At 38.5% G+C, this 22,029-nt stretch overlaps 1 protein-coding gene across 1 annotated transcript in view; it reads right to left on the bottom strand.

Moving 5' to 3' along the window:
* LOC121312946 (integrin alpha-9-like) overlaps nucleotides 1-19,649 on the bottom strand; it is a 134,930-nt gene extending 115,281 nt beyond the window's left edge. Inside the window, exons 1-3 of the mRNA XM_041244931.1 lie at nucleotides 19,186-19,649; nucleotides 14,929-15,056; nucleotides 4,571-4,677 (exon numbers count right to left, since the gene is read on the bottom strand). Of these exons, the coding sequence (XP_041100865.1) occupies nucleotides 4,571-4,677; nucleotides 14,929-15,056; nucleotides 19,186-19,379 (429 nt within the window). The 5' untranslated portion in view covers nucleotides 19,380-19,649. The remainder of the gene's footprint in view (nucleotides 1-4,570; nucleotides 4,678-14,928; nucleotides 15,057-19,185) is intronic.
* Between the last annotated feature and the right edge of the window lie 2,380 nt (nucleotides 19,650-22,029).

Raw genomic sequence — 22,029 nt, 5'->3', positions numbered from 1 at the left:
CTGCTGCAACAGGCAAAGGAATCTGAAAGACTGTTTGTTCAATCTCTGCCTTTGAAGCAACGCAAGCTGGCAACCTTGGCACAAACTGGCTTAAAGTGAGCAGTGGATTACCTTGAGCTGGCAGAAGCCCCATCTGCTTAAAACAAGGTGCTACTCAACTTCTGAAGTTGTATGACCTACAAATTTCCACTGTAAGTGTATTGTCTTCTGTGTTTTCAATAAGGGTGTCAACAAATCTTCACTGGCAGGAAAGACAATATATCTGTATTCAAACATGCCACTGTTTAGATCATTAAATAAGTCTCAGATCTGTTGTTAGTTTGTAAGACATGTATTTTCTTCATTTTAGAAATAAAAACAATGTTATGCTAGCTAGTCCAGAGATGATGATGATGATGTTTTTATTGCGATGGAGAAAAAGTATATTAACTTTGACTGTACCGTGTATATCAATTGACAAATGAATGTATATTCTAAATGGCAACAACATCCCCTCAAACACATGTCATCATTCATAAATTGACACTAAATCAAATATTACCACAACCAAGCATACAGGGCTTGTCTTCATCCACCATTTCATCAGAATGGACATCGTGATGAGAATCAAACATTTTGAAAGCTAATCGCCAACTGAAATGGTAAATTGAACTTGTGTCATTTACTGTACATTCCCACTGTAGTCACTCACAGACTACATTACATGCATAACATTAGCTCTCATCTGTATTCTGTTTGACTATGGTCAAGTTGAGGAAGGAAAGAGATTTATTTTGTAGCACAGCCAGACTACTGTAAGAGACAAAAGCCAATGGAATGCATGGTGCTAAAGTCCTGGGACTATGTGGAATAAGCCAAGGACACATGGAAGGCCGGTGATGATCAGTAAGTGTTTGCATTGTGTTGGATATATGTTGAATAAGTTGTGTGTGTGTGTGTTATATATATGTGTGTGTGTGTGTGTGTGTGTGTGTGTGTGTGTGTGTGTGTATATATATATATGTATATATGTGTATATACACACACACACACACACACACACACACACACACATATATATATATATATAATATATATATATATATATAAAGCAAGCAAGAAAAGTCTCAAGACCAATGCCTCTCCAACGGAGCTGAAGCTTGACATAGACTCCTTGTAAATTATCAGATGACGGTATTGATGTCTATTGTGTTCTTAAAAAGTCTCTATGGTCTCTTTAGCAGAAGAAAGACCTGACTTTGCCAAAACTTATAGGAACACATGCATTTTTGAAGCAGAATATTTTATGGAGCAACAGGGCCTAAAATAAACAAAAATGTGGTAAGAAGGCTTAAAACCTTTGGATTGTTTTGCTAAGAAGGAAATAATGCTAGATTTTTCCAAGTGTTTAATAATAAGATAATGTTGCTAGTGCTTGACCAGCCATAAAGTTGGTCAATGACCAAGGCTTGTCTCTTAAGGGTTTTTATTCATTTACAGAGCTTCTTGCAATGGGTATAATATATCAGCGTTATCTTAACTAATTTATTCTTCTGTTTGTTTAGTTCACTTTGTATCATTTTCTGTTTCAGTCATGACAGCCTTGTGATGTTTTAAAACCAGTTTTAAAAAGTAACCAGTATCAATGAGTTAAACAGACAAAAGGGCGATTACAATATCTGTAACCTACAATAAAGAGGTAACTCACACTGAACTGTACAGTTATACCGTTTCCCTCTCAATCCCTCTCCTATGGTCCAAATTGTGAAACTAACAGGACTCATCTGCAGGTTGCAGCCAAATGATAGCAGGGGTGTGGAATTCCTATCGCCCGATGTCCGGAACAGGAAGAAGTTTTATGGTTATGCTTTGCACATTGGACAAATATATATTTGTTTTGTCAAGCTTATGAATCGGATACTTGTTAAATAAGTTACATATTTACAACATTTTACTAAGTTTTAAAAAACACGCTGCATCTGAGTAAGTACAATACCTTTGTGCCATGTCTGAAAAATAACACATTTACCACAGATATAATGAACAACATTATATATTTAAATGAATAGCAATTATGGAAACAATTGTGTCGTCAGTACATTCTATCTCGCTTTCTCTTTTTTTATAGGCAGAGTTGTTGAAAAAGATAGCCTAGGGGTTAACCTGTGGTAGAAAGACAGGTCCTATTTACTGATATCAATATACAGAAATAAAATGTCATTTTAAATTAACTGAATTGAATTTAATCTATCATTCGGAAGCCTTTTATGACAATACATTTCTACGGCAAACTAGTGATCCTATTTTTATAGTTTTATATATATATATATATATATATATATATAAAACTCAGCAGGGGTTCCAATTGACACAAGATGTGCCCTTTTCACTAGCAAAGAATTTTATACTACTGACTGCCAGTAATGAGACTGATTCATATACCCATATAACAGATTTTTCTCCCCAGTTTTGTATGGCCAATTATTATCTGTATTCTCGACTCACCGCTTTCAACCACCCCAACTCGGGAAACGATGTCTGGAACACACATGCTCCTGCCAATTCGTCATTTTCCACACTGCGGATTCACAGCGGGGCCACCTGACTTATAGTGCTGGAGGACAACACAGATCTGGCGGCTCCACTGCAGAACCACAGGCGCACTATCAGCCACAGGGGTCGCTGGTGCGTGGTGAACCGTGGATTCCCCTTGCCGACCTAAGCCCTCCCTATCCGGGCAGCGCTCGGCCAATTGTGTGCCACTCCGTAGGAACGCCCAGTCACGTTCGGCTGTGACATAGCCTGGAATTGAATCTGCAATCTCCAGGCTATAGGGCATATCCTGCACTCCACGCCGAGTGCTTTTACTGGATGCGCCACTTGGGGAGCCCCTAACAGATCACATTTAAATAAATCATTAGGAAATAACTGTAGTTTGAGGCAAGTAGAGTTTTCTAGCACTAGGAAAAGAAGTGTTTTTCAAATATTTCACACCCCTGTGACAAAGTGTATATCTTTATTTTCAAACACATTAAAAAAAAGAAACAACTGGGAAAATTATTGAACATCATAAATCCTTATCCTGCTATGTGTCTGTCAATTTAAATGAGGCGCCGTTCATAATTTTTTTTAATATCCACAATTACATTGGAATGCTAGCATGTTGTGATAAAGACAAACAGAATCAGAACTATAAATCTCCCGCTCAACCAGAAAGGGCGCTGTGTAAGGCTGATGGTACACTTCCCCATAGAGGGTTGACTCTATGGTGGGCGGAAACCGGAAGTCGGCCATCTTGGAGGAAGCGCGTACGCGAAACGATTCCCTTGCGATCAGCTGCGGGCCAGGCAGTGATTGAATGAACCGGGGCTACAAAGGGGACGCAGCTACATGAGTACGGCCCCTTACACTGAAAACGTAACTTACAGCCGGAGCTGTTGTTTTGTTCATTACGTGTTGTTTTCTTTTATAAAGGAAGAGTGAGAACCCAGGAGCTGTCGCCACCAAGCCAGCACAAACCCCCGAACACTTCCTTCACGGCACATCACCAACACGCACCCTGACCTCCTGGATTTTGAAAAGCACTGTTTTGTGCACCTTGGACATAGGGTTGGATTACTGTGTCTTTGTTTTTATGGGGGTTTTGCATCTTGTCCCCCTGATAACCACTGCTGGTAGTGGTGCAGCTATTTATTTTTGTATTATAATAAAACACAGACATTTTTAGGAGCCATTACTGTCTGGACCTTCACTTTATACACCGCACGACTCGCACCTGATCACATATGTGTATTAGAATTGAATTGCACAACTGTTGGCATATAGAAGTAAATGTCATTAATGCTATTTGTTTTAAAAGAATATTCAAGAACAATGTACTGATTATACAGAACATATATATTTTATGTTTTCCTGATAATTGTGTTTTTAACTGATGGACCCGGGGCTGTTTAAATCCAGCCTGCTTTTAAATTCTTTCTAGTACATTTTCACTCAGCCCAATGCAAGTAAATCAGTACAGTTTTAATTGACAGCAATACATACACCAGCTAACCAAAAGAGTTGTACATAAACCAATAGTTGCGCTACAATTCCAATACATTTTCCAGCAAAACAATAGGTTTGCAATTAAATTCCAATACACATGCCAGCATTCCAATGTAGTTGTGGATATAACAAGTTTTTCCAACAGAAATCCTTGATTTAGTCATACAATACTGCAACCCAGGCAATCAGCTGGGCAACTAAGAAACAAACAGCACTGCACACCATGATTTATGAATACAGCACGATTACAGTATTTATAAGGGTACTGCAACATGGACTGTATGCTGTTTCATTAAGGAATACATTCACACACAAAGGGTGGGTTCCACAGACTCTGGTTAGTACTAACCATGTTACCTGACTACTTTTAAACACCTTGCCCCCCCCCCCCCCCCCCCCCCCCCCCCCCCCCCTTGAATTAATTAAGCGGAGGCCCATGAGTGCAGCATGAGGAGTATTTGACACCAGTACAGTGTTAAGGGTGCTCTCTTGTATGTCAGCCTGTTTCGCAGTGAGAAGATGGGAAGGAAAAGTACCTACTTACCAGCACGCTTCCATTGGCTCTGTCCTGTCGAGCGAGGCTCACTCCCATCCACTCGTTTTCCCTGTCCCCCTTGCAGGTTTTACCACACGACGAACTCCGCTCATTACCTGGACAGACAATCAACAGAGCCACTCTTAATCTTCGACTGTCATTGGTAACACTTTATTGCAAAATGTTAGTGACTGCTATTAGTGACATTATGTATTGAAATGCATTTCAGACATGAATTATAGTGCTCTTTAACAAAGCTTTAAAAGTTGGGGTTTTTTAAGCCTATTTTTGTCTTCATAAAATAAAGTTTGATATTTATAACTGTTCTTGACCAGTGTTAATAAAATCCATCAACAGCCCAGAACAGTTTCAGGAATATTGAAATAGATTTTGTTTAAATAAAGCTTTTTGATTAGTTAAATCAATTTTGCAGATAGTTGCTTCACCACAGCTCTCTGCGCTTAACCATGCTTTCACTGTACATTCTGCTTTGCTTTTATTAATTTACTTCTTGTAAACTTTAGCTGTGCAGGGTATGAACCCTTGAGATGCCCCATCTTGGGGGTTCTGGGGTGCAGCAGCTACACACAATCCAATTATAGGTCCCATACTAAAGATTACAAATATATTTATACTCACAATTTAAAAAACAAAAGTGTACACTTAAACATACAAAAAGTGTTTTTTTAGCTTTAGAATTCTGTCGTACATTCTATGCACAGGACATCTCTACACAAGATAAAATGAACTGGAATTTTGACAAAAACAACATTATTTAGTTTATAAAATGTAGCAGATTGTATACTCTGTATACTGTTTAATAATTCTTGGCTCCAGTTCAAACAAACACATAAACCATTACAGGACATCAGGATCATATTTGACTTCTGTAACAACAGTTATGCTATGGCTGGAATAAGTTGCTGTTGCAGTTGCAAAGACAGCGGTTTCTGCACTTGTAAACAGCAGAAATATTTTTTTGAAGTCTACTAGCAACTGAACCAAACAGCCTGAAGCCTATCAAACCACTAGCAGGGTCTGCCAACTGCTGGAAACTCAAATCTGCTGCCTCTTATTTAACAGTTGTTCTCAATATTTGCCAGATATATCATGGAAATACATTTTATTGTATTTCTTATATAAAGATTTTGTTAATGTCCTTTTTTCATTTGTGTCTGCATCAAGCTTTTAAGATAATCAATAGCAGTTACCAAACATAGGGAGTTGGAAAAAAATTGCTTGGCTATAACAAAGTTTGTATGGATGTTTGTGTACACTTTTTGGCAGTTAATCGCTAAATAATTCATTTTTGTCTTGGTGTGTCTGCCGGCAATACAGCTATGCTGAGAGATAAGTGTTTTACTGATTTTATCATTAAATACAGTTCATTGTTTTCCTTGTTTAAACTAGACTGAACTTGAAATAAGGTCAAACCTGACATCCCGAAAAAAGGTTCAAGGTCCCTTTTCTTTGGCTCAGTAACATTTGATCTTGTGTTTGTGTAATGACGTAATTGAATCTGTAAAATCCATTCTGACGGTTCTTAAATGTGTCTTTGTGTTTTCATGTTAGTGTGTTTGTTTTCTTTCTTCTTTGTTTTATTATTTGTACACAACTCTTACACCCTGGAGTTTTTTTACACGTCTCAGTTGTAATTTAATAGGTTGTTTCATTGCATGTATTTATTTTTAATGGTGCACACTAGCAATACTGGGTCTATGACAAAAAAAGAAAAAAACAGCTCAACAAGGCCATGCCTTTTTATATTATGGTGGCTGCAGAACTGTACCTACTAATATTTTAAGCACAATATTAAAATAACTTAAATCAATAGTTATTTAAAATGTTTTAAAAATAATTAATTTGTAGCCTATGAGCTGAGTAATTACAGGCTTTACTGGTATCTAATGATTTTCGTTTCGTTCAAGTTGATTTAGTTCTGTTTCTGTTACCGTTTTTCTTTTAAAGTAAAGTCAATTGCTTTGTCAGATTTGGGAAATTGATCTTCATACCATTAGTCAAACATTTTTCCTTTAAAAAGACACACATTTGATTGTGGATCTGTCATTTTTAATGATAATTTACAGATATTAAACATTGCAGAATAATAGTGTATGAATTTAAATTAAAAGCTTTTGGTGATGCGTCTGCATTGAAAGGTTGTGTGGGATTAACGTATGGGTGATAGAAGGGAGCTAACCAATCAGAAAGCAGGATTTTTCCACGAAGGTTTATATTTAATGTTACAGGCATCCATTGTCAATTTTCTGCTACACAGAATTATTTTTTTAGATATACAGTTAGCCAAATATGCATGGGACTAAGAATCGCCACAGACAATGACCCGTATCTTGGTGTTTCTTTCAGATGTTGCACTGGTCTACATAAAAAAGTCAACTCTCATTAATACGAATTTTAAGGGACCAGCAAAAAAATGTATCTTAACAATAATTATTATTAACAGGAGTCTAAGCCAAATGAATACTGTCAGTGAAGCTACAGTAACACTGAAATCAAATTTCAATGATATTACAATTCAAAGTATTATACGTTTAAGTACTGTGTATTTTATTGAAAATATGGTTACAAGTGAACTTTGCAACTTGAAATCTGAATGTCCCTTTCTGATCACGGGCATTTATAAAAACAAAAAAGCAAGGCGTCCTCAACATCAGGGTGATAGCAAATAGGAAACGCTAACGACTTGCAGCCACAGTTTCGTTGTTCATGAGCCTGTATTTCTCGATCCTGGTTTTTCAGAATGGTTGGCAAAGTGTTCGCGGGAATGATTTGACATCTACAGCAAAATCTTTCTATCCCTTGTACAGTGGTGAATTATCCACACATTCAACACCTCCACTTTTGTCTATAAGGATAATACAAGTTTTTAGCTCTGGTTCACAGAAATTACAATGAAGCGTGAGCCCTATGGCAACTCGAAATGCATCACAGGATCAGTAGTCCCACAACAGCACTAAAATACAGTACAGAGGCACTAATCTGGATGCAAGTTAATATATTTCCCAATATACTTTACATTCAGCTGAACCAGCACAATGTTTTATTTTTCTGTGATACATTTTTTTTTTTAAAGTTGTAATCATGAAAAAATACAACAAATGAACAAAACTATATACAAATGAACCAGAGCTCACAGTACATAAATAAAGAACACAAGAGGAAACTACACACACCAGTCATGCCATAACAAAGTTAGCCAGGGCAGCAGAGACCGAACTCTGCGGCTTCATGCTCGCTGGTCACACCCCATTCAGCCTGGCAGTGGTCCACTCTAAGTGCACAATATCCCCTAACATACAGAGCCAAGATCGGGTCAGAGTTAAATCTCATGATATCCAAAGCTATAAAATGGATTTTTTTGCAGTTGTTAGGCCAGCAAGTCGAGTTCTACGCTGTTAAAGAGACATTTACCAATGAGCCATTATTTAGTTAAAATAAACAAGGTTCACTTGCTAACTGTGAACCAGTCAATTTAGGTAACACCAAAGCTACATAGCTCCAAGAAATGTGAATGATGGGACAGTGCCAGAACACTGTGAAAAGTGTACAGATGTTCCCTGCAGGGTCCGAGATACTTTTAATTTGGAAATGTCTTTACAAGGTTGTATAAGCTCCATGAATAAGTTTAAAATGTATTAGTTGATGGACAGGGTTTTTAGAAACCACAAATGTATTTAGCCATTAGGAATATTACGTAGACTCTCCAACTCCCAGATTTTTGTGACAGCTTGTGGCTTATACAATTTAATTAGTAAATGGTCATAAATAGTAGATAATATCCCCTGAGAAGAGCTGGTAGGATTGATCCAACCTACCAGAGGTGGGAGCATTAGAGCTGTATCCCAAGAGACACCACAGGCCTGTGTAGCTGATCTGAGCCTCAAGGACATAAAATAAGAGAAGCGGGGAAGGGTGCAGGCGTCCTTGAGGTCCTGGAACATACGAAGAGCTCAATATTTTTTGAACTAATGCCACTGAAAGAGAGGTCTTGTAGCCTATTAAGGTAGCAGAAAAGCCTCCTCCACATGTCGCCAACGAACCTGAGAATCATGATCCAGCCAAGTTCTCAATGGTCTAATTTGTAAACAGTGGTGTAGTCCTAAATCAATTTACCAATTAAATTATAGCTTTTTCTAAAACAAACTATACAAATTGACATTTTATTTGTACACTGAACTTGAGGTAACATTGAATAGGTAATGCATGCGTCTTGCATAAGACTTTTAGGCTACTCCCCCAGTAATGCCAGATTGGCATTTTTCAAGCCAAATTTGGCTTGTTTTGAAAGCATCTAGCAGGTTAATGTTGTCTTTGATGGTTTGGTTATTTTTTTGGCTATTGCTATCATACAAGTTTTTTTTTTCTATTTCTTACGATTGTCATCACCGGGGCAGAACTTCAATCACCGCGATGCCCTGTAGTATTAGTATATTAGTATACCACGTCCTCCCCCATCTTCTTTCTGGAGCTCTGCATCCAATACAATTAAGAATCACACAAACTCAGTTATTTTTTATTCGGCACCAATGTAAGAACTGTATCAGTACAATTAAAATTGTTTTTGTTTTTTAAATGTATTTTTAAAGTCAACAGTTTCTGGACAATTTAAGTGTACAATACTTTCTTTTTTTTCCTGGATCAGACAAAAAAATAAATAAAATGCGGTTCTGGTACTGTAAATTGTGAGAAAAAAACAAACAAAGCAGTAAATAAATACTTTATAACATTACTTACCAGGTTTTTTTTTTATTATAAATAAATGTTTAGCACTTATTTATGCTCTTGTAATATATTATTAAATCTTAAAAGCAAGGGCAGAATGAATGATTGCAAGGGCAGGCTTTCACTCTAGTTTCCGGGATTTTGTGACCGATGTACAAAGCAGTTTGAAACTTGTGTTTCTGGCCACAGTTGTAGAATGCACTTTTGTTGTCAGCTGTCCTTATCAGCATTTTTACAAATAAAAATATGCGCCAGTTACCAGAGACCCCGATTCGGAGTGTACCATCAAAACTGGTATGTAGGGAATCGGTCATTGATTTTTTTGTTCCTAGTGTGTATTCAGTGGAAAGACTAACCTGATTTCCCAACGGAAAATAGATTGCTTCATTGATGCCCAGGCACTGAAATTTGAGCTATCGGGCACTATATACGCATTTTCATAACAAATCAGTAAATGTTCTTAAGTTAATTCTTAAGTCAAGGTTCTGCCTATAGATAAAAGTACTAAAACGTTGTTTTGGTGCGTTCCAGCTCGACTACATCGCTCATTCGTAGAATTCCAAATTAGGCAGTGTGACAGGGTCTTGCTCATATCACGTGTGTGGGTAGCCGCTGACTAAGCACGCAGAGAGATACATAGACGTGGAGCTGAAATGCCGGCACATGCGCTCAGGTTTTATTAACACAAACATAAACGAAAGTAAATAAGGCTGGTCATGTGATGTTACCAGCGATGGTAACGCACAGAGGACTAATACAGCAAGCTGTACAAATATGCAAAATAAAACACAATACAACAAACTATAAATCAAAGGTGAAGTGAAAACGGCAGGCCTTGCAGCAGCCCCGAGCTATCTCCCATGGGGGTTTTTGAGCTGACGGACACTCGGTCAAGACGTACCGACCAGCTGATTGACGACCAGCACAGCCAATCACTTGCTGCTATTCCCCTCAACCAAACTTAGCAGGCAGCAAATCTCAATCGAGTGCCCGTCTGTAAACAATAATTCAATTACACAAATCCACTCCAAGAACACACAATAAACCCATTCCCTCATACAAAATACACCAACACTAATTACCCAATTGTGCAGGACAATCGCCCTGCCACAGGGAGAGACAGCCCATCCGATAATTTAAGCTCTTTGAAGAGTTGAAAGCTGTATTCGTGGGCGACAGCCTCCCAATATAAATTTGAAAATCAGAAAATCGGCTTCATCTAAATCTTTGGGAGGGGGTGTTTGGGGCAACATGAAGAACAAAAAAAGTATGCGTGGTAACACATTAATTTGAATTGTTGCTGTACAACCTTGCAAAGAGAATTGCAAATAGACCATCTTAAGGGATCAGCCTTGACCTGCATAAGAGTAATAAAATTGACACTACAAATCTGGCTTACAGAGGAATACATCTGTATGCCTAAATAAGTAAAACACCACTCTATAGGAACAATAGGGGGTACCCGAGCTGCAGTACTCAAGGGCATCAAAATCGATTTAGTCCAGCTGACTTTGTAACCTGACATCCTTTGAAATTTTTTGATCAGGGTGAAGACATGGGTGATAGATTCTGATATGTTAGACATATATATAAAATAATATCATCGGCACAGAGAGAAATATGTGTTTTGAGAATTTAACTTCAATTGGAGAGATAACTGTACTTTACCTAATAGTCAGTGCCAAGGGCTCCAAAGACAGAGCAAATAATAAGAGTGACAGCGGAGATCCTTGGGGTATTATACAGAGTCTGCACCATGCTAATAAAACCATAGCCAAAACCGAAGTGTTCTAAAACTAATCACAGGTTGTCCCATTCCAGATAATCTAAAGCCTTTTCAGCACCTAGAGAAAAAACTGCATCTGCTGCAGGGTGTGTCCGCTGAATGGATAATATGAAGCAAATGGAGAATGTTGTCTGATCATCCTTTCATAAAACCAGATTGGTCAAAATGGATTAGATTTCTTATAGTAGCTTCCAATCTCACAACCAGAATCTTTAGCATACAATTTGCCATCACTATTAATGAGAGATATAGGCCGATAGCGTGCACATTCAAGAGGGCCTTTGCCCCTTTTTAACAGCAGAGATAGCAATGCATTTTTTTGATCACTGTGAAAAGAGCCAGTTTTAATATAATTATTTATAGAGCCCAGTATCAAAGGGCCAACAATGTCCTAGCAATGTCCCAAATTTCAGTTCATCCAGCCTTATTGGGACATCAAGCTGCTACCTAAGTTCAGCCTCCAGTTTGGTTAAAGTCTAACTATCTAGGACATTTATGCAGGAGCAATGGTCGATTTGTATTTCAGATTCATATTGGTTGGAATAAATTAGTTGAAAGGCACTATTTACCTCCTCTGGCTTTGTATCCACAACACCTTCCTCTGTTTTGATTGCATTAATAGAGGCCAGGGAATCATTGTGCTTTTATTTCAAGGCTAATATTCTACTTGGTCTCTCCTCCCCTGAAAATAATATTTTTCTTTAGTGCGGTGCATAACAGATTCAGCTCTATTTAAAGACAAAGCATTTAATTCACCCTTTATTGCATTCAGTTCCTTTGCTCTGTCTTCAGAAAAATTTGTCTTCTGAGCCCTTTCTCACCAATATTTGCCTTTCTACATAAGTTTATTCCGAGTGGTTTAAACATGAAAAGTAGGCAGTATTAAATTGCAAAAATTCCACTCATTTGAAATAAAGTTGCACTACGAATTCTGCATTTTGCAGCAGAGAAGTACTGAAACGCAACCTAGTGGCATGAAAGGTTTTGTTAATGGGAGTACAATTACAGAGCACTGGGGAATGGTCCGATAGAACAATTGGAAGAATGTCAGTTTTCAACACAGAATTAATGAGCCCTGGAAAAATAAAAATATAATCAATTTGAGAATAACACTTGTATCTGGCAGGTGATGCACATCTACTATATTTAAATAATTTATAAACTTACATAGAGCCTGGGATGAATAAAGTGTTGAAATATCGTTATCCAAATTGGGGCTGATTATTGTGTTGAAATCACCTCCTAATAAACATGAGTATTCTGAAAAACCCAACATACTATCAGCAATCCCTGATAAAAAATAAATAAATGAGCGCCTGTGGCAATGTTGCCCCGCCTCTGTGTGTATTTAGGTGGTGTATGTTATGTGTACTGTGTTGATGTTGGTGTATAGTCTTTGGTACACGGGATATAAATGGGTCTGTGTAACACAAGTGGTTTAAAATGTATATGTGTATTTAGGCACGAGGAAATCCACAGCACTTCACGTGCAGGTAAAATGTAATAATATGCGAGCACGGGGAACTGCACTTTATTAATTCACATGCAGTTGTTCCGAGACTCCAATTGAATGATTGATTAGCAATCGAGTCTTGGTACAGCTGCATAAAAGCAGCATGTTTTCACTCACTCGGGGTTGTGTGTTCGGTGAGTGGAGAACGGGTTTGGAGATGGAGGTAACAATAATAAGAATAGTTTAAGTTAAAATATCAGCTCACTGTGTTTGTCTGTGTAGTCCGTTTTGTTTGTCTCTTTATTTTGGTGAAAGTGTCATGTCCTGTGTTTTGTTTGTCTTACAACCTTTTATTTTCTGCTTGTGTAATCATTAAATGCTGAGCGTAACCCACTACAGACGTCTTTGTGACAGCACCATATTCATTAGGGGCATAAACTGACCCAAAAACTATTTTAACATTATTTAACATGGTCAACAAACATACAAATCGATGACCCCCAAACTCTTCAACAGATCTATGCCATGTTCTATCTATAAGGAAAATAATACCCTTGGTATTGTTTGTAGCACAGGGGCTGCAATTCTAAAAAAATGTATTTTGAAAAAAGTGATTTAAGATGTGTTTCTTGCAATAAGGCTATAGATACTCATTTGTGTTGGAAAAATTCAAGGCATTTTGTACATTTAATCATAATAGAATTTCCTATGTAGTTATTAACCTTATGTGGTAAAAATTATTATTATTTTTTTTTTTATTACAGCAGCAACTATAATAAAATAACAAAGAAAGAAAAAGCAAGGGGGAGGGGGCACAATGAAAAAAAAGTATAATTTGAAAAGTAAACAGTAAATCCAGGATGATCCGTGACTATGATCCAAAACCGTGCTGGTCGAACAGCTGCCAGTCATACCACCAACATAAAAAAATAAAAAATAAAAACTACAGAAGACCATTTTAGATTTTTGGAATACAATCTCCCAGTCCAGTAGACTACTCCTCAATAAGGATCATTGAAAAAAACACAGCCGCTATCTCCATGCACGCTAGAGGCCGCTTTCTGACTAGGAACTGTCACAGATTACTACTGAAATACAGTGTTTCGCCAGGAGGTGTCACACATTGAAGCTTGTGAATATGTATTCTTACCTTCTCCTCCCTCCTCAACCCCCCCCTCCTCTATTTCCTCTGACGACTTTGCCTCTTTCTTCTCCTCTAAAATCTCTGATATCTGCAAACTCTTTAACACCACCCCCTCCCTCTCAAACCCCAACAGCCTCTGTCTCCACTACTAACTCACCCTCCTACTCCTTCTCTCCCGTCAGACTTTAACCTCTCCTACCTCCTCCAGGGCAACAAATCCGTCACGTGTGCCCTGGACCCCCTCCCCACTCACCTCTTTCAAGCTGCTGCTCCTGCTCTACCCCCCTTCATCTCCTCCCTTCTCAACACATCTCTCCTCTCTGGCCTTTTTCCCTCTGCCTTCAAACAAGTCTCTATCATCCGCCTCCTAAAAACTATCCACGACTACCTCCCTCCAGAACTACAGTCCTGTCTCCCCCTTACCCTTCCTCTCTAAAACTCTCGAGCAGGCAGTACACCGCCAGCTCTCTGCTTTCTTGTCTAACCACTCTCTGCTCGACCCTCTCCAATCTGGTTTCCGCTCTGCTCACTCCACTGAAACTGCTCTCCCGTCTGTCACTAGCTCGCTAAACTCTGCCCGTGCTGCCTCTTTCTCCTCTGTCCCTAATTCTCCTCGATCTCTTTGTTAAAGGGACCTGATGGAGAACAGCCTCTGCAGACTTTTATTTATTTACTTATTTTTATTTATTGTGCCAAATCGTTCCTGTTTTCTTCCAGATTTAGTGGTGCCTAATTCTATGTACTTCAGTTTCTCAGTCAAGCTTCCTCCTGTCAGCTTGAGGAGCCCCAGACCGCCACGGTCCTCCAAGCCACGAGACCCTAGATACTCTTTTTCCACCAGAAGACTCCAGGTGTGAGGCAGTGGTTCATAGACAATAATAATGTTTGCAGAGGTTGGCGCAGAGTAACAACATAAACTCCATCAAACCATTAGGCATCAGTATCTCTTGTTTCGGTGTGTTTGCTCCATACCGGCTAGTTTGTGTAACAGCCACCCTCTGTGCTGTACAATCAATGTGCCAGAGCAAGCATACACAGACAGGCTCTGATACTTACTATGAGCAGCAAACACATGCTTAAACTAGAGACTTCCATCAGTATGGTCCAAAATATATGCTTGAATTTTAAACAAAAACAAAAAAACTAAACATTTTATTTGTAGATCTATGATGCTGTCTGGAATCTCCTACTTAAATGCAGTACAGAAAGTTGCATGCAGTAAGTAGCTATTAAGCACTGACCTCTGCCCATGTCCATCTCTGTGCACCTCTTCTCGGGGTTGCTGTGCACTCTGCATTTGAAGATGGCTCCTGGGGAACTTACTGAGATACTGAAGGTGGAGTTTGCTTTGGGGGCTCCTACTATGACCCTGCAGAAGGGGAGAAAAATAGCACAATGGAGTTCTTTATTTAGACATAGAGTGCTATGTTCTTAGAACTAGGTTTCTTCACGCTGTGATGCGTTTCAATCTCTGCCAAGACAACGCTTTACATACAGCGTGCTTGTGGTTTCAGACCTGCATATCCCCGCCATGCGAGCGTGGTAACTGACAGGACTGGTGCTGCAAAACCCACGGAGTGTAAAAACAAAGTCAACTACTATACAGCATTTAATTAAATCAGAAGTGTCCAGACTTTTAGGATAAAATATGACTAGTGGAGCAATGGGGCATCAAGCTAAAGATACTGAAAATCATACACACAAACTGAATGAATTGTAAATACTGCTGACTGTGTCCTTAAAAAGGTGTAAATTGAAAAAAGACTTGGGTTTGAATCTGGCTCAGTTCACAAGTGATAGAAGTTTGGTGGTCTCAGTTTCCTATCTCTATCTTTATAGATAGATAGATAGATAGATACAAATATATATATATATATATATATATATATATATATATATATATATATATATATATATATATATATGTGTGTGTGTGTGTGTGTGTATCTAGGACTGAATAAATGATGAAGGGTGTACAAGTCAGGGTTTAGGTGTACTTATGTCATGGCATTAATATTTTTGTACTACCGCACTCCCTGTGTAACAGGTACAGTACACTATCAGGGACCCCATCTGAAACATGACTGATCCTTTGCTGGACTCCTAATACCTGCTGCACTGGGCACGAATCTACACTGCATGATTAGCACCACAAAAAAATGTAATGCAGTGGTCTTTATTATCTATTTCTGACTTGAACAGCAACAAAAACTGTGAAATACTAAAATCTGTGAATTACTGAACAACCTTAAACAGTATGGCACACATGCACAATTTACTGTTGGCATGGCCCACCAAATCAAACAAATGAACCAAACTGATGAATTATCCAATCGTTACATTTGAGACAGGCCCTTATCTAATAAGAAATACATTTTAAAACAGGTATTATTTGTGTTTCCTTTTGAAATTGTGGCAGTCTCTATTAATGGTTTCTAAATGTGCATTATTATTGGAGAGGAGGGCTATAGTGGAAAATTATTGTCCCCCGACATACTATTGTTACCGACAGCGGGCTATAATGCCCAAAGCCACAGGGGCATTTAATGTTCCACTATGAGCTGAGTCTGCAGCACACATTTAATATATAAATCAGTCAAAATAATAAGTGAGGATAGTAAATATGACTACATATTTTGTTTAAATATATTGATACAGCATAAGGCAATAAATAAATAACAGAAATAAATAACTGAAAATGTTTTTGAAGTTCATACCACATAGTTATCAGGTTTTTTTGGCGCACAGCTGTCAGTCTGGCTTGCTGACTGCCGCATAATTCAATTTAGTTCCCAGTCGTCATATTTGTTTACATCGTCGGGTTGAATTTGTTTGAATTTCATTTGAAAGTCAGAAAACAGTGACAGTGGTGTTTGGAGCATCTTTCTTTTAAGGCAGCAGCAGAGCTGGTAGATGACGTACTCACATACAAAGACATAAGCCGGCTCTTTTGTACAGCGGTATCCGGGCTGTGTTTCCGTGCAAGAGGTTCTCGGCATGTGTGTGGATTGTCACGCCCTGTGTGAGGCGCCTGCCTGCGGGAACCGGAATCGCTACAGTATGTTTTGCAATTCATTTTCTGTTACGTCACAGAATCGCTGTTTAACAGTTTTTTCATTCAGCCATTTTCTCTTGTTTATAGGATTGGAAGTGAAGAGTATTCCTTTGAAAAGGCGCGGACTGATAGTGACGTGAACAAATCACATGTCAGAGGGACACTATTGCCCTGTGCTGTAAAGATGTTCGGGCAATAGTTTAATCTATTTTTGCTCTTTTGATTAGGTTTTAACCAATCACAAACCAGGATTTTCGATTTTAATTCGACACCATACTTTAACTGATAAAAACTATTAAAAATACTAGTGGATAAGTCGGCACTGTAGTTTCACATGACTGAACTACCTTACACTCTTGTTTCACTTCTGACCTCTGTCTTGATGATAGGCTTAAATGGCGTAACCCAATTCGAAGGGGAAAATAAAGCATTGAAAATGAAACAAATGCAGATTTGCAAGAAAACTACAGTGCTAATGAGATCTACAATCAAAATGTAGCTTACTGATTCATCTAATTAGTTGCAATGGTTTTGGGTCACTGGTTTGCTCAGTGGTAATGTAATTCTTTATTTCAACAGCAGAGTCTGGATTTATAATGTCACATAGCCAGTATTTTAAGCTTCTGAACATTGGCGGCTTCAAGTGTATTGGTGCCTTGCCAGTATCCCTGCTGTCTGCAACACCCCTCCCTACTGCAAAGCAAGGGCCCCCAGAGCAATGGTGTGGACTTTAAACCTGTGCCTATAGGGCTGAGCTAGCAAGCTACCGCTACGGCCAAATGTTTTGCATCACCCTGTAAAATTAACTACTTTTACTTCATAAAGTCGAATGAAACCTTCTGAAGAATATTACGTCAACGTATTTAATTTTATAACGCTCTGTAGTGTTCCATATACTTGAAAACCTGACGAAAATTTAAACATTTGACATTTCAAAAATCTAACATGAAATACTGTAATACTATTGTGGCTTTCTGTAGACTTACGATATTATTTCCAAATTATGCTCGTGCGGTTTTTATTTGTATTTTTTATATTCTTGGTGATGCAAAACTTTTGGACATAGCTGTACACATTTCAAATTAATCTTCTTTACTTTCGGACACTGCCATCTGCTAAATGTGTGAAAGAGCACAACTATCACAAAATACCTTAAAAGATTCCACAGCATTCACAAAGTATACCGTTTATGAACAGGTAGGTAATGATAGGTAATTATTTTACTGTGTTTAGAAGAATAAAAAGAACTGTTAATGAAAATGACTATATATGTCTAGCTTGCTCTCAGAATATTGATTAAGAAGGATAGTCAACCTATACTTAATTTAATTTAGAACAGTAGCCTGCAATGGCTGTCCTTTAATTAAAAAATATGGTACCATCTACATAACTTTCAAGCACATCTTTGAATTAAAAATTAAGCTAAGGAGAAAGACAAAATATTTGTTTATATAAAAAATCATTAACGGGTAATGAAGTGTTATAAATATCAATGTTTTTGATATATAGTTATAGATAAGTCTTGCACAATTGCAGTCCAATCTGATTTTGCAGTATGGCACTATATGCATATAACCCTATTTATTCCACGTATCACTATCAACCCCATAAAAAGTGAAAATTAAAGTTCATACAAGATATCCATCAACTTCATAATGCTAACATGGCATTATATTGACTGGTTTTCCTACCACTTTATTTAAAAGACTAGTTTCACAGACCTAGATTAGTTCTAATCTTGTATTTACCTTGTCTAAATTAATACTTAGTGAAACCAACTGAAAGGTAATTATAGTACTGTCCAGGGTTAGTGCTCAACGTGGTCTGTGGAACCAGACAATTAATCTGAATCAAATTAAAGAGTTGATGGACCTTTTAAAAAGACGCGTTGTGTGTTTCCTACTCATTTATTGCAAAACGGTACAACCATACAATGCAGGAAGTGCCGTTATAAACTGAAAATATGAATTTCAGGCAAAAATGAAAATGACGAGATTACCTCATCACTTAATCCAACATTCAAGCTTTAATGAAAACCAAACGAAGTCTTAGTTACGAACATTTAATTCGTGGTTACTTCATATGGTACCATGTGTTATAATAATAGAATCCTAAGCCATTGGTTTAGCCTGCCCATCTGTCTTGTGTTAGTTTTAGTTTCTTGTTTATTTGAACCGGTTTGAAACAAAGTTCTCACACCTGAACACACATTTTAATAAACATACGTACAGTTGCATTACAGTAGGATCTATGAACAGCGTAAACCAGCACTGTGTAGTATCAGGGCAAAAGGATTCGGAAAGCCAATCCTGGCTGTACTAGTGTCTGGAGACTGCGTTAACGGTAACGCATTGGAACATTAGTTTGAGTAAAATTTTTGAAATTAACATGATTTCTTAAGTTTGATGTTGTGTCCCTCTACAGAATTTGTAAAGTAACTTACCATCTTGTATTGTCATGGTAGTGCTCCAGGACAGAATATCCAAAGAATGTCCCTTTGGGTCCCTGATAAACCACGGGATGGTCCAAGTCGATGTTGTAAGAATAAACCAAAGAAACAGAAAATAAAGCCACAAACATTTTTAACACGTCTCTTCTGCCTTTGGTGACCTTTCCACTCATCTTAAAACTATTCATCCCCGGGGCCAAAACCAATACAAAAACAATTCAAGAAAACAAATTTTCAGTGCAAAAAGAAATAACGCTAAAAACACATGAAAGGAGACTCTTTATATAATAAAAGACAATTTAGACCAAGAGAAAATCTTCAGAAAAAGTGAAAAATAGAGTGCTGCTGAAAGTATACTATGCGGATCCTTTTAAACCACTTTGTAAGGGATACATAAGCGGTCCAGAGTTTCACTGTGTACGTCTTTCTGCCTTCCTGAAGATGATAAAAACTGCTCTATTGCTTCTGGCAATTAGTATCCATCTACAGCCTGCAGGGAGGGGGGATCTAACTGAGAGTAGCTAGCATCACGTTACAGCCAACAAATCTAAGTTGCAGCATAATGTAATCACAGGCGCCCCCTACGGGTTCAGCAGGGTCGACACAAAACACTGCAATTTACTGTAATAGTTAACTGATTCTGTTATGGTTATCTGTCTGGTGCACGTCTCGCGGCCGTTGTTTCTCACACATATGCTGCAATAATAAACTGTAAAGTCAATGCTATGCAATGCTATTATATGATATTGTGTTGCAGTAAAACCTGTAAGTACTTGTAAAACAATACCTTACAAAATTACCTTACATCTATGCATTTTTACCAAGTTGAAGTTGGTATCTGGTTAACAGTTAAACAATTGTACTTATTGTAAATCAACATAAATTCCAATGAATGGCATTACACTGGGGACTCTTGAGAATTTGTAGTCACTGTTTAAAAATGATTAACTACTGTGATACAACAATCACTGAAAATCTGGGCTCCCAGACAGTATGTTACTAAATATTTGATAGCGCTGAATAGATAAACAACATTCAACAGTTTTGTTTAATCTAATAAATGCAAGTGTAATAGCTGAAACAAAAACACACTGGAAATGTGAAAAAAACTCCAAGTTACAAAAATGCCCAACCATTTAAAGTAGAGATATCAAAAACACAAGCCACGTTTCGTTAAACCATTGGGGCAACCTTGCCCAGCACAAAGCAAATAGGCACAACTGTCAAAGAGGTGGGGGTCAAAGTTGCCCCAATGGTTTCTATTAACTTGGCTTGTGTTTTTCATGCAAGCCAAGTTAGTTTGTTAGTTTTTGATATCTCCACTTTAAATGGCTGGGCACTTTTGCTAACTTAATGTTTTTTCACATTTCCAATGAGTTTGTTTCAGATATCACTTCTTTTTTCACTGATTGGATAATAGCACACATACATTATGGGAATAGCAAAATTGTTCAACCTATATTGAGGCAATGCATTGCCGTTTGAATAGGGTAAATCTAAATAGTAGCCTGGTCTGTTGAAAGGGTTAAAATGTGAATCTGTGTAGCATAACGGTTTTGTAGTTGGAGTGAAAGTACTGTAGGGTTCAAATCCTGCCTTTATATATAATATCAACTATTTTTTTTTATGTAAAAAATGTGTTTGTTATACATAAATAAAATACATTTAACTTTGCAATACAAACCCTGTGTAATAGAACCCAAGACATGCTTCCAATGCAAAAGCCCTAGCTTTCACGTCACGAAGTGTACTTCAATTTCACAACATTTGCACGTAGTATATCAGTAAAATTGTCAGTAAAGTTTTTTACAAGTAATGAGACGCACAATGTTTTGTAAATAATGATTATGTATTATCAGTAGTCCCCCAAATCGTGGCGGCATAGCCCCCAGTAAAAGTCCTGTTGGAGTCGCCGCAACGTCTTGTGGACTCCAAAATGGCCTGTACCAGGGGTGCCATGGTGCGCCTGCAGCATGGTAGACTGAAGGCCCCGGGGCACGATCACCTGCCAGTGAGACCGCTGACCTGTCGGAGCCTCCCATCGGCGCTGCAGCACTCCTTCTCGGACCACGATGCGGGGGCCACTGCGACCAGAGCCCCTTGGTGGTGATGTACTGCATGGAGATGGCCCCCCAACAAGGGGATGAGATCGGGATCCTGTTCCTGGAGCTGCCACCATTCCGTTGCCTTGGTGATGGTCAGCTGCCTGCAAGTAGGTCCTGAGTCGCTGCCAGATGAGCAGCTCCTTTTCCCAGTCCTCCTTCCTCTGGCAGTGCTGGCAGCCTTCCTCCACACAGGGCCTTCGCGTCGGGGAATCCGCATTGCTGTGGCAGATCCCAGCACATTGCTGCACCGCGAAGTCGAAGCAAGTCCACCGATGTGTTACTGTATCAAAATAAAACTGTTTAATTGAGAAGGGTTTGTGGATTTCCGGGTGGAGATGATCAAATTTAAAATCCAGTATATAAGTCACTTAAGAAAAAAAAGTTTCCTATGTAAGGATTTTTAGATCCTCTGCTGTTTAGATTAGTAGGTTGGGTGGGGAGTAGGTCAGAGTTCAGCAATTCCAACGATGAGGTGTGCCCAGAAAACTACCCAGAGGTTTTACTAGACCAGGAGGAGCTGGAGCTGGCAGGGGGGGTCCTGCCATTGGGGGGGGGGGGGGGGGGGGGGGGGGGGGGGGGGGGGGGGGGGGGGGGGGGGGAGTAGAGAAGGAGACCAAGTATAGCTGAGGAAGCCTAATGTAAACAGGAAGCCTCAGTTTCTCTGGAAAGAACACAAGTAGGTTAACCAGCAGATCTGTTTTGCGTTAACCAAATGATCCACTTGTCAGTAACA

The sequence above is a fragment of the Polyodon spathula genome, chromosome 3, assembly GCF_017654505.1.
Source record: "Polyodon spathula isolate WHYD16114869_AA chromosome 3, ASM1765450v1, whole genome shotgun sequence".
In the NCBI taxonomy this organism is placed as follows: Eukaryota; Metazoa; Chordata; class Actinopteri; order Acipenseriformes; family Polyodontidae; genus Polyodon; species Polyodon spathula.
This window is presented reverse-complemented; position numbering and strand designations above follow the sequence as displayed.